The following is a 12,870-nucleotide window of genomic DNA, read 5'->3' as shown; positions in this document are numbered from 1 at the left end:
CCAGCCGGCTCCAAGACGGGCCCGCTGCTGGCCAAGGCCAAGCCAATCAGCGCCTCTGTGATAACATATTTAAGAAGTAGAAAAACACTTAGAGAGAGAGAGCTTTTGCAGCCGGAGAGAGGAGTGAGAAGATGTAAGAAACTCTGCAGACACCAAGGTCAGTGCAGATGGAGGGGGAGGAGGAGCTCCAGGCGCCGGAGCAGAGATCCCCCTGCAGCCCGTGGTGAAGGCCATGGTGAAGCAGGCTGTCCCCCTGCAGCCCATGGAGGAAGGATGAGGGGGTGTAGCGATTCCACCTGCAGCCCGTGGAGGACCCCACGCTGGAAATGTGTTGGGTTTGCGTGGCAAGGTTTTGGTAGCGGGGGGGCTACAGGGGTGGCTTCTGTGAGAAGCTGCTAGAAGCTCCCCCTGTGTCTGACAGAGCCAATGCCAGCCGGCTCCAAGACGGGCCCGCCGCTGGCCAAGGCCAAGCCAATCAGCGCCTCTGTGATAACATATTTAAGAAGTAGAAAAACACTTAGAGAGAGAGAGCTTTTGCAGCCGGAGAGAGGAGTGAGAAGATGTAAGAAACTCTGCAGACACCAAGGTCAGTGCAGATGGAGGGGGAGGAGGAGCTTCCACCCCTCGCCTCTGTGAATCACATATTTAAGAATTATTAAAACATACATTCAAATGTGTTGGGTTTGCGTGGCAAGGTTTTGGTAGCGGGGGGGCTACAGGGGTGGCTTCTGTGAGAAGCTGCTAGAAGCTCCCCCTGTGTCTGACAGAGCCAATGCCAGCCGGCTCCAAGACGGGCCCGCCGCTGGCCAAGGCCAAGCCAATCAGCGCCTCTGTGATAACATATTTAAGAAGTAGAAAAACACTTAGAGAGAGAGAGCTTTTGCAGCCGGAGAGAGGAGTGAGAAGATGTAAGAAACTCTGCAGACACCAAGGTCAGTGCAGATGGAGGGGGAGGAGGAGCTCCAGGCGCCGGAGCAGAGATCCCCCTGCAGCCCATGGTGAAGGCCATGGTGAAGCAGGCTGTCCCCCTGCAGCCCATGGAGGAAGGATGAGGGGGTGTAGCGATTCCACCTGCAGCCCGTGGAGGACCCCACGCCGGAGCAGGTGGAGGCACCTGAAGGAGGCTGCGGCCCGTGGGAAGCCCACGCTGGAGCAAGTTCCTGGCCGGACCGGTGGACCCGTGAAGAGGGGAGCCCACGCCAGGGCAGGTTTGCTGGCAGGACTTGTGACCCCGTGGGGGACCCCACGCTGGAGCAGTTTGCTCCTGAAGGTCTGCACCCCGTGAGAGGGACTCCATGCTGGAGCAGGGGAACGATGAGAGGAGTCCTCCCCCTGAGGATGAAGAAGCGGCAGAAACACCGTGAGATGAACTGACCGTAACCCCCATTCCCCGTCCCCCTGTGCCGCTGAGGGGGGGAAGGTTGAAGCCGGGAGTGAAGTTGAGCCCGGGAAGATGGGAGGGGTGGGGGGAAGTGTTTTAAGAGTTGATTTTATTTTCTCATTCCTCTACTCTGTTTTGCCTAGTAATAAATTAGATGAATTCCCTCTCTAAGTTTGGTCTGTTTTGCTCGTGATGATAATTAGTGAGTGATCTCTCCCTGTCCTTATCTCGACCTGCAAGCATTTCGTTATGCCTTTTCTCCCCTGTTTAGTGAATGAGGGGAGTGAGAGAGCGGCTCTGGTGGGCACCTGGCCCCAGTCAGGCTCAACCCACCACAGTCTTTTTGGCGCCCAACATGGGGCATGAGAAAATCGAGATAAGGACAGTAATTGGAGGAGGTAACGGGCAAAACATTGACTGAACTTAGCTTGAGAGCAAAATAGCGGTGAAGGGACGAGAGGTGGATTCTGTGTGTATTGTCTACTCTTGTTTAGTGTTGTGATAGTGTTGCTTTGATTCTGGTGGGGGGAATTCTTTTTTCTTTTTCCTTGTAGATGTGATTTGTGTGTGTGTAGTTTTTGTGTTGAATGTATGTTTTAATAATTCTTAAATATGTGATTCACAGAGGCGAGGGGTGGAATGTGTTGGGTTTGCGTGGCAAGGTTTTGGTAGCGGGGGGGCTACAGGGGTGGCTTCTGTGAGAAGCTGCTAGAAGCTCCCCCTGTGTCTGACAGAGCCAATGCCAGCCGGCTCCAAGACGGGCCCGCTGCTGGCCAAGGCCAAGCCAATCAGCGCCTCTGTGATAACATATTTAAGAAGTAGAAAAACACTTAGAGAGAGAGAGCTTTTGCAGCCGGAGAGAGGAGTGAGAAGATGTAAGAAACTCTGCAGACACCAAGGTCAGTGCAGATGGAGGGGGAGGAGGAGCTCCAGGCGCCGGAGCAGAGATCCCCCTGCAGCCCGTGGTGAAGGCCATGGTGAAGCAGGCTGTCCCCCTGCAGCCCATGGAGGAAGGATGAGGGGGTGTAGCGATTCCACCTGCAGCCCGTGGAGGACCCCACGCCGGAGCAGGTGGAGGCACCTGAAGGAGGCTGCGGCCCGTGGGAAGCCCACGCTGGAGCAAGTTCCTGGCCGGACCGGTGGACCCGTGAAGAGGGGAGCCCACGCCAGGGCAGGTTTGCTGGCAGGACTTGTGACCCCGTGGGGGACCCCACGCTGGAGCAGTTTGCTCCTGAAGGTCTGCACCCCGTGAGAGGGACTCCATGCTGGAGCAGGGGAACGATGAGAGGAGTCCTCCCCCTGAGGATGAAGAAGCGGCAGAAACACCGTGAGATGAACTGACCGTAACCCCCACTCCCCGTCCCCCTGTGCCGCTGAGGGGGGGAAAGTTGAAGCCGGGAGTGAAGTTGAGCCCGGGAAGATGGGAGGGGTGGGGGGAAGTGTTTTAAGAGTTGATTTTATTTTCTCATTCCTCTACTCTGTTTTTGCCTAGTAATAAATTAGATGAATTCCCTCTCTAAGTTTGGTCTGTTTTGCTCGTGACAACAATTAGAGAGTGATCTCTCCCTGTCCTTATCTCGACCTACAAGCATTTCGTTATGCCTTTTCTCCCCTGTTTAGTGAATGAGGGGAGTGAGAGAGCGGCTCTGGTGGGCACCTGGCCCCCAGCCAGGCTCAACACACCACAGTTATTTTTAAAACACTTCCCCCAGGGCTGCTGTGGGGAGAATTAACTCCATCTCAGCTAGACCCAATACATGAGGGCACACCATCGCACCCTCCGAACCGGAGGCTCATCTGAGGTTTAACTGAAAATCGAGCCTTCAGCGTATCCAATGGTCTCTTCACCCTCAAAGGAAAAAAATCTCCACTCGGCCTCTGCTTGGGCTTCCCAGCTGCGTCCCGTGCTGGTTCGTGGCCCTGGAAGCTGTCCCGCCTCTGCTGCGCGCCACGGCGTTACGAAGGAGAAGCGATGCTGCAGCTGCTCGGGCGCCGAGCTGCCGTGCCGTACGCCCGAGGTGGGGGCCCGGGGAGCACCTGGGCTGACATCCGAAAGGCCATTCCGGCAATCTCCTGGGAGATCGTCGCAAGAGCACGGGCAGAGGGGAAAACCATTGGGGGGTTTTGTTGGCCGTTCTACCTGCCGTGCTCTAGGGAAAGGAATCTACAAAGCCAAACCCAGCAAAGGTTTTCCTGCCTGCGTGGGGGGGAGGGTTTGGCTTTGTTTTGCTCCTGTTGCTAACAACGTCAGATGGGTCTGACTTTCCAGCCTGCTCAGGGTGAGACAAACAGCCAAGGAAGCATCAAAGTGAATGGGTGGGTTTTGATCAACACTGGAGAGAGTTTGTTTTCTTTCTCCACTTGCCCAATGACACACTGACTTGGATGACTGGTCCGTGACAGAGCCGGATGGAAAATGTCAGTGGAAAAATGCAGGAAAAAAGCAAATATTTTTACAAATGTTAGTGACAATATTTTTACCTTTGGTCAATCCAAACCTACAGGAATATTTTTTTTCAGGACAAACTGTTCAAAACTCACCATTGCCTGTGCCAAAAAGTACGCAAAGGGTGAATGTGCACGAACACTCATTCAAAACACTCATTCCTGTGGTGGATACGATGCAGTAAAATTGCATCTAATCTTGTAGCTGGAACATCTGTATAATTAGCAAGATTCCTCACCTCTTCCAGCCAGCGGTTCACGTATATGCCTGCCCTTTGCATACATTTTTTTCCTTTAGGAATAAGAATTTGCGAAGGAGACAGTTCGCAGAAACACTTGCTGCTCCACACGTAACTATCCCCAGTGGGTACCTTGCAGCCCTCTCTAAACACAGTTTTAACAAACCTGTGGCTGTACGATTGTAAAATTAAGATAACAAACGTCATCCTAACTCTGTCACTAAGATTCCTAGCGGGCACCTACCTCGCTCATCAGGATCCGAAGGAGAACTTCCCTGGCATCTGATGAGGAAGGACATTTATTCCAAGAACAGGTTTCTGGCAATTCCCTAATGCCCTGGCGCACTGGTTCGGGCCTCTTTATCTGTCAACACATCTCTTGTTTCTGCTCTTCCCAAGAGCAAAAAGTCACCCCTGCAGGCTTGCACCTAAATAACCTGCTCGAGAAACACAGCGAGGGGAGGCTGCTCTCCCTGGGAGGGCCTCTGATGGAGAAAACTGAAATGCTTATGGTAAGCAGGACCTCTAAAGGGTCCCATGCATGTTTGTGGCTTGTTGTCTTCTCCTTTAAGACAACTTGGTTAAAATGTATAGTTTGAATTATAGTTGTTTGATAAAAATAGATTCGTACTAGGATAGTCCCCAAACCCTGCAAATAATGGTGTCGTTAGAAATGCCAAGAGAACCATGAGTTTTAAGCCATAAAATTGAATTTCAGATGTGGACGAAAACGCACCAGTGATTAAATACTTTTACCGTACAGCAAAGCCGGTAGAAATTCTCACCATTTAAAAACATTGATAAGGTTTCCTGTCGTATTTCGGGGGGGGGGGGTGTCTGCATTTTTATTAGTTCTTATAAAAATATACAGCCAGAGTCCTGATTATGCTATTTTTTTCTTGCCCTTTTGGACTTTCCCCTTTTTAAATCCCTAGTGTTTCTCTTTTCATAAACCTAAATTAGGGCTGCAGTATTATTACCCCATATTTAGTAGTCCTAAAAAATAACTTCTGACTAGCATGCGACTGTAAATACTTTTCACGTAAATAAATGCAATCTCACTTTTGGTAGGATTTGTATGTAAAAGAAATATGCGCAAATGAAATTAAGTGCCTTTGATAAATGGTTTGGGATTGCTGATTAATTGGAACTAAAAACAGATGAGAAAATTGAACATATGTTCTTATTCAAGTTCCCTGGAGGATTTGTTAGGGGGCTTGGCATACATTAATAATTGCTCGGAACAGATTTAATAGCTCATGTTGTAGTTTTGCACATGCAAACCAATCAGTCAATATAAAAAGCATGGTGTCATCTGTGTCTGTTAATTAGGGATCTCGAACGCCTTTGGTAATAAAGGCTAGTAATTAAGCTACAATTAGAAAGGAAGCGTTCGGATGTGGTTTTGCCACCTCAGGATCCATAAGTGGCAGGAGGAAAGGGTAGGTCTTCCAGAAATCTTGAAGTACTCTGAGTTTGGGATCTTCTCCTGCAGTAGCAGGCGGCCAGGCTTGTTGGCTCCCCAGCTACGGAGCGCTCCCGGGGACGAGAGCGACGGCGCGGGGGCTGCTCCCCGGGGCACGCGGGGGCTCACGGGGCACCTTCTCCCCACGCCCTCGGTGGCCGACCACACGTGGCTGCCACGTGCCCGCTGCATTGGCACTGACTGAGATTTCACCGTACACCCCTGATGCCTAAACCCAGCTCCTCAGACACTTCTGCTGATGGCAACCGGTGTTTCTAAAAGCGTTGGACATAACTCTCTGAAGGAACACGCTGCGCTTGCGCTTTCACGGGGGGTCACTCACCTTCCCGGGTGCTCCTGGAGTACCTGGTAGACGCTAATCTGGAACGTTTCGTTGTCGAAGCGTTCGCGGATGTAATCCTTGTATATCCTGAACTCAGCAGCCGTCACCGCTTCCCCCTCTGGGATTCTGGAGAGATCAAACCTGAACTCTCGGTAGTGGCAGCGCTGATGGTGAAACTCTCTGTCATGCTCCACTGAAACAGAAAAACAGCCCATTAGCCACCTGCTTTGTTCCCTTTCCCCTCGCCATCAAACAAGCTTGCGAGTTGCCACAACCGAAAAGGGCAAGAATATCTGATTGCAGCATCTCATGCTGTTGTTCGGTTCATTAAAGCACATAGGAAATACATGACTCTATCGGGGCTATTATAAGCATATATGTGTTTATCAGACTCTCTTTGAAACAGTTTTACAGCTGGCTGGTACAGGGTGTGGGTGACCGTTGTGTTTTAATGATTTTTGGCAGCTTCGTGCTTGACAAGTGACTCTGGACATTTGCCACCGATAACGACCGGGCTGCTGTGGGAAGGAGCTGAAAGAAACAGATGGGGCTTTTCAGGAGCACTGGTTCTTGGCCTGACTCTGCTTCTGAAAACGGCACACGCACGCATGCACACACGTATATACACGAATTCCAGTCCTCGAGGCTTTTCTTGCTGGTGACCCACATTTGGTGCCAGCTGAATTCATCATGGACCCAGAGCCCCGCTTCGAAGGGCTGACGCTTTCATTTTAACGCATCTTTAGCGATCAGGGCTGTGAAGCAAACGTTCAAAGTGAGGACCTTCTTCCACCTCCCAGCCACGACCACGCAATAACAAGAAGTGCCAGAGTCCCCCCAAGGCAGCGTTAGGACGGTGCGTTACCCCACCGAGTGACAGCTCTGCTGTCATTCTGACGGACAGCTGATGGTCTGGGGTAACGCTGCTTGTGGATATGGAAGCTGAGGGTCAGTGTCGTGAGAAAACAAAGATTTCGAGGCTGTCCTCCAGCAAGGGGGAGGAGAGGTGTCAGTGTCCCATCGCAGCAGGTGAAGCGAAGCCCCCTTCTTGGAGCAGATTCCAAATTGAATAGACAAGTCGGACAAAGGAAAACGGGGAAACAGAGGTATAAGGAATGAACTGACTCGCCAGAGGTCACACCGCACGACGTTTTAAGAGCCGAGGTTTGAACCAGGGACTTCCCGTACGTCCCAGTCCCGTCGTCTGCCCACTTGACCTCCCTGCAGCTCGACTGCACAATTCAAGTAGTTAGCTCCGAGATTTTCTTGGCAAAGAATGTGTGTCTGTCTACAGGCCTTGATTCTCTTCTGGCAGCAGTAAATCCATTGTGTAAATCCATTGACTTAAATGGAATTACTCCTGAAAAAGAGGAGTTTCAAGTCTTAGTCTGGAAAGTGCCACTTAGATTTACAGCGCTGCACAGTACAAATGTATATCGGCACTCGCGGGGGGCCGAGGCTGATGGCAGGGACGGAGCGTGGGGAGCCTCCGGGATCCGGGCTGTGTCCAAGCGCTTGCACGGAGCAGGTTCAGCGCTGCTTTGCTGGCCGACGTTCAGCAGCTGGCCACCGGCTCTTCCTCCTCTCGCACATTACTTCTGCAAGGAGTCCAGGGCTCGCAGTTTGCCACTGTGTGATTGCTGTTCAGGGAAATACTTCAGAGCTCTTACCAATAGCTGGGATTCATCCTAGAGGAGGTTTTTAGGCATGAAACCCCTAAACTTTCCAAGACAAAGGGGATTAAGTTCAGCAAATGGTTTTATAGGTTGAGCAGTCTTAGTGTGCACTGAATGAACAAAGTTACAGCAGCACCTCCAGCTATAACGTCTCGTACAGCCTCGGGGAGATCACTCGGTCTCTCATACCCTGAAGTGGGGGAATAGTGTGAATATTCACCAGCGTTTGTAAAACGCTTGCCAGGCTAAAACTGCCCTGTAAGTGCTAAGCAACGTTATCAAATGTGCCTCAATCCCTTTCCTCCAAAGTATTCTTAGCAGGATAAGATATAAAGGGTATGATTTCAGTCTCAAAGGAATTTGTCTGCGCCTAAATTATAGAGGGAAGGAAAAAATATTTTAATATGGAATAGTTCCTTTAACCACAACTATAGAAGAATGAATATAATATTGTGTGGTTTTAGTTATGGATAACATCACCAGCAGGGTGTATTATAGAGAGGTCTAGCAGTGGGATGTACCGGTATGATTTGCTTCCAAAGACATAGGAAGGCTGAATTTTCAAAGGAAGGTGGGTGCACCTTTTCAGTGTACATGTGATGACAACTACATCAGCCGACACCGGTCTTTAGCTGCACTTCATACACAAAGTCTGACAACGAACACATGAAGATGAAACTTTTTCGGGTGCCGCTAGAGTTCACAGTGATTCCCACTGCAGAGCCCTAGAAAAAATGTGTCATATTAGTATGAAAAATTAACGGCCAGGGTCATAAAATAAAGAGCCCCGAAGTTTGAACTTTCCCATGCTTTGCAGATGTTTGGATATAGGGTTTTGGGCTGAGCCATCTTTAGTGTTAAAGCAAACATTCCTGTGGCTATAGTCATTAAGATCATGAAAATATGTGGATATGTAACTGAAGAAAGAATCCCAAGAAACCCTTCAACTCAGTGTTTATTGTTTTTCCCCTTTTTCTTTGCACTCTGGACCTATCTGCTGACCCAGAAGTAACAAATCCTTTCAGAACTAATTTATGAGAAACACTGACCCTGAATCAACATCTGTTAGATGACTGCAGTAAATCTTATTACATAATTAAACACCAAAATCTATGTTAAAATAACGTTAAGGGTCTGACTTGAACTCATAAAAGCAAGACTCTTCATTACGAAGGCTGAAACCCTATCCTTAATTCATGCTGCTGCGCGTTGGTATTTGTGAACATATGGTACGGTACATATGATCGCGCACTTTTTGTAGACCCCAGTAATACCTTAAGCACAGCAGCCCGAGGTAAGCGGGGGAGCGCTGAGAACTCTGAGTTTCCTGGGTTTGATGAGTGTTAGTCAGACCTCTGACAGTACTGCAACTGGGTCGTTTCCAATTAATTACCTGAGGAGTTTGAAAGGGTGGAGGTGTTTAAAAAGAAAAAAGAGGAGGTGGGAGAGTGGTATTTAAAGTGTTCACCAAAACAGCTTAGAGAGTTGCTATGGCTCTTCGAATGCAACTGTAGTTTCTCTGTTAGATCTCCAAAATCCGTGATCCCTATTGACAGGACACACCATAATGAGAACCTTTTGGTCATTCTTGAAGGACTTAATCTCAGCTGTTTGTCAGCCATTACGTGTTAAGTGGTCCCTTAAAAGCCATCAAGCAATATCAGTATTTGCTGGGTATCCTTAATAGTCCTTCTGCCCAAAGAACTTGAACTCGTGTTTGTCCCAGGTTCATAGTTCTTACAAATCACTGCTCCCCAAAGGCTCTTGGTGAATGGTTTTAGCCCAGTCCCTAATTTCAAACATTGGAAATTCCAGCTCAGAAACTGTCACAATTCAAATGCCTTGGCAAGGCAGCCGCTTGGAGAGGAAGCCAAAGCTCTGGATGTGCAATCAAAGGTTGTAAAATATGAAAAGGAAGAACACCCTTGAAAAATAATTCTGCTAGGAAACAGACTGTGCGCCTTAGCTGTGGGAAAACAGTGGATTCCCTCTCCTAAAGAAACAATCCAAAGTCACTCACAGGCGATGCACGTGTAAATGCGCCTCTCCTAACTTCTAGAAATGCTATTGCATTTTGGAGGTACAACCACTGTAGACAAATTATGACCTAATTTAACAAATGGCTCAAAATCTGCTGGTGCAAAATAACTCTGGAGCGTGGCGAGTGTGGCAGTTAATTGTAGCTACGTAGGTGAGGATCATCAGACGCTCCCTTTGGCATAGTCCTTCGGGAAGGGAAAGGTCGAGATGGTGGGACTTGAAAGCTGGAGTGTGGAGGCAGACAACAGATTCCTGAGAAAATAAGCAAGACGCTAAAAAGTGTGCAGGACAATTAAGGTGATCCAACCAAAACAAGCACATAGCTTAGGTTAGTGGTTATCAGTAAATTTGCCACACCTCTGTTGCAAATATGCAAGTAAAGCTCAGCGTCTTTGAAAGTCTGGCCTTGACTATCTGTCTACAATCTGAATGCTGCACAGACTGCACTCATCTATCTGATACAGATAGGGCTCTGATCTCTCTGAAGTCTTTGTCTCTCCAAACTGACTCTGTTGTGGCATTGTGGTGATGCAAGAGGAGGCAGGACGGCATAGTTGTGCAACAACGGGGAAGGTTAAAAGAAAACAGGATGGATACATGTGCTCAGGTGTGAAGTAGCCAGGTATCAGATCCAAAAATATGGGAAAGCTGGAGATAAAATGTCAACAAATCCCTGGTTCTTGTTTTGACATGTCCTAAAGTGTACTCGTTTCAGATACAAAATTTGAAAATGTTAAGATGCAGGGATGAAAAAGAGTAGTTACAGCTAGAACTCGTAGCAATACAGCTGAAACCAGTACCAAAAAAGTAATGTTGGACAGAAAGTCTTGTGGATTTAACAACCCAGGGTACCCAAACCTCTAAAGCAAATGACACATCAGCACAAAGCTGGGAAACTTGAACTGATCCCGTGTTTGGTCGTTTTCACAACAAAATATGTTCGGACTAGAAATAAGAGCCCCGGCTATTGCAGCTACTTTGTAAATCACTACTGCGAAAAGCCAACCTGAGCTAATGCTGTAAACACGGGTTGGACCACTGGCTGTGTCATACGGACTGCTGGTAGGGAAGGCATGATCCGTGACAGCAAAGATTACGTTGAGACATAGCTTGCAGTGGTTATTGCTTCTCTCTACAGGTACCCAAGAAACCATGCCATTCTAGCCTCAGTGCCGAGCGCAGCAGCGCAACATCAATCACTAACTCCGTATGTCAATCAAAGAACCAGTGAATCACAGCAATAACTGCCCAGGAATGACTGTGTTAAAAAATAATTATTACAGAAGTGTTAAAGGGCTAATCCAAACCCCAGGGAAGTCAACAGAAATATTTCCACTAATTTCAGTGGATTTCACGCGAGGCCTTACTTTCGCCAATCTACCTACCTAAGTATTTTTACACTCTTGTTTTCTGGAGATGTAAAAAAAATCTCTTTTTCACAAGGAAAGTAAACACCAGATGAACAGATCCTGTGCTCAGGCTGCCAAAGTGGGAAAGCTTTGGTAATTCCATACCTCCTCCTCCCTGGCACATTTGGGTGATGCGCTTGGAACACACTTTGAATATTTAAACAAGTAAAAACTTAAATTTTCCTTTTAACACTTTCACCTGATAATATGTTAATTGTTTTTATAAGGCATTTTAAGAGTAGTTGTCTCATTTATCGTAGTGCTCAAAACAATTAGAGCGCTACTTGTTTCTCATTTACAATGAAAAAAAGCACCAAAAGGAATGTGCAGTAGGGTGTCTGTAACTTCTTTACTCTCAAAAAAGGCCAGAAGGGATTTGTAAAGGACTTTAATCTCAAATAGATTAAAGGTCCTGAATTCCTGAGACTAAAAGATAAGTCGAAGGAAAATAGATTCCAAGAGACAACACCCCCTCACCTCAGCCTCTCGGCTGCAGAGCCATCAGCAGTTGCCTGCGAAACCCCTCAGAGATTTGGATGCCAAAAAAAAAAATCTGCCGTGCTCTGGCATCAAGGTCTAAGAGGTTTTCAGAGTCTCCCTGTGCCTGCCTGGCCCCAGGGACTGCAGAAGTCATGTAGGTAAGCTTACTGGGTAGGAAAGTCTTTGTCTGCTTTGCCTCCGATAGCTGCAGAGAATGAGTGTTATTTCTCCGGAGACGGCTGAGGGCCGGCTGGCTTGTCCAGTGAGCCGTAGTGTTTTCATGAAAGAGCAAACTACACTTTGAGTTACTCCATTTTCACCCAGCAGCGCAAAATTCTGTTTGAATTTTCCTAGAAAAAATACCTTTCATTCCCTCCATCTCGCCATCCCTAGAGACACAACCCAAAACTTCAGAAGCTCTCGTGCATCGTTTCACTGTAGAGCAGGAGATCCCTGGAAACAGGCTGCCCAGGACCACCAGCTCCGCCTGGGCTCCACGAGCAATTTTTTGCGGACGCGGATGACTGCTTTCAAAGGGAAGGTCCGCTCCTATCCAGCCCTTCACCCCGCTGTCTGCCTTGGGAAATGGATTCAGCTGGAAAATGCTTTTCCCTTTCCCGGGTGAGTTTTGCGGTGGACGCCGTCCCCACCTGGCTCACCGCCGTGCCCCAAGAGGAGGCAGGAGGAGGACCGGGGACCTCCCAGCATGGCGGGAGGGAGGACAGGGGCCACCCCTGGACTCCGGGCTTGCAGCCGTTGTGAAACTGCGCCGTAAATTTTCAGGATGCCAAATTCGAGACCTCTTGACGGGATTCTAATTAACAGGCATTAAATGTTCCCTCTATAAATTGCACTTCTTTGTCTCTAAATTGGTGGATAAACCCGTGTCACTTATGAAATATAGGCCTTTTCTCCGTATGTTAGTGAGGTTCAAGAAGGAAGAAACCAATTAGGGGAAGGATCCAGCGGCCTCCGCAGCTGAACCGGGGCTCAGCGGGATTCCCGATTGAGCAAGACGTGCGAGGTCAGTCCTTATATTTTTCTGAGGAAAAGGGGGAGTATAATAAAGATCGCCATAATGTCATGCCAGGCCATGGCGTGCTAAGGCACGTGTTTCCCTCCTCGTTGTGCCTGACAGCAAGAGCTACGGGGCAGTGGCAGTGAATTTATAACGGCAAGAATTTGGGAATGCGAAGTTCTGTGATTGGTTTTCATTTGCTTCATCCTCTCGGCTACAAGATTTACATGCTGACATTAGGCAGCTAAAGCAGCAGTTAAAGAAGTGTTTGAAGAAATAGTTAAAGAATATACATTGGGAGTCCTATAAATGGAGCAGAGAAAATGTCCGGGGTTGTGTGATGGGATTTTTTAATTTTTTTTTTTTAAAGAGTG

General features: G+C 48.3%; 1 protein-coding gene across 1 annotated transcript in view; it reads right to left on the bottom strand.

Moving 5' to 3' along the window:
* BMP7 (bone morphogenetic protein 7) overlaps positions 1-12,870 on the bottom strand; it is a 50,395-nt gene that overhangs the window by 19,231 nt on the left and 18,294 nt on the right. Inside the window, exon 2 of the mRNA XM_054845902.1 lies at positions 5,874-6,066. Coding sequence (XP_054701877.1) covers positions 5,874-6,066 — 193 coding nt within the window. The remainder of the gene's footprint in view (positions 1-5,873; positions 6,067-12,870) is intronic.

This window comes from Grus americana, chromosome 17 (genome assembly GCF_028858705.1).
Source record: "Grus americana isolate bGruAme1 chromosome 17, bGruAme1.mat, whole genome shotgun sequence".
Classification (NCBI taxonomy): Eukaryota; Metazoa; Chordata; class Aves; order Gruiformes; family Gruidae; genus Grus; species Grus americana.
Note: the sequence above shows the minus strand (reverse complement) of the source record. Positions and strands in the feature narration are given on the sequence as shown.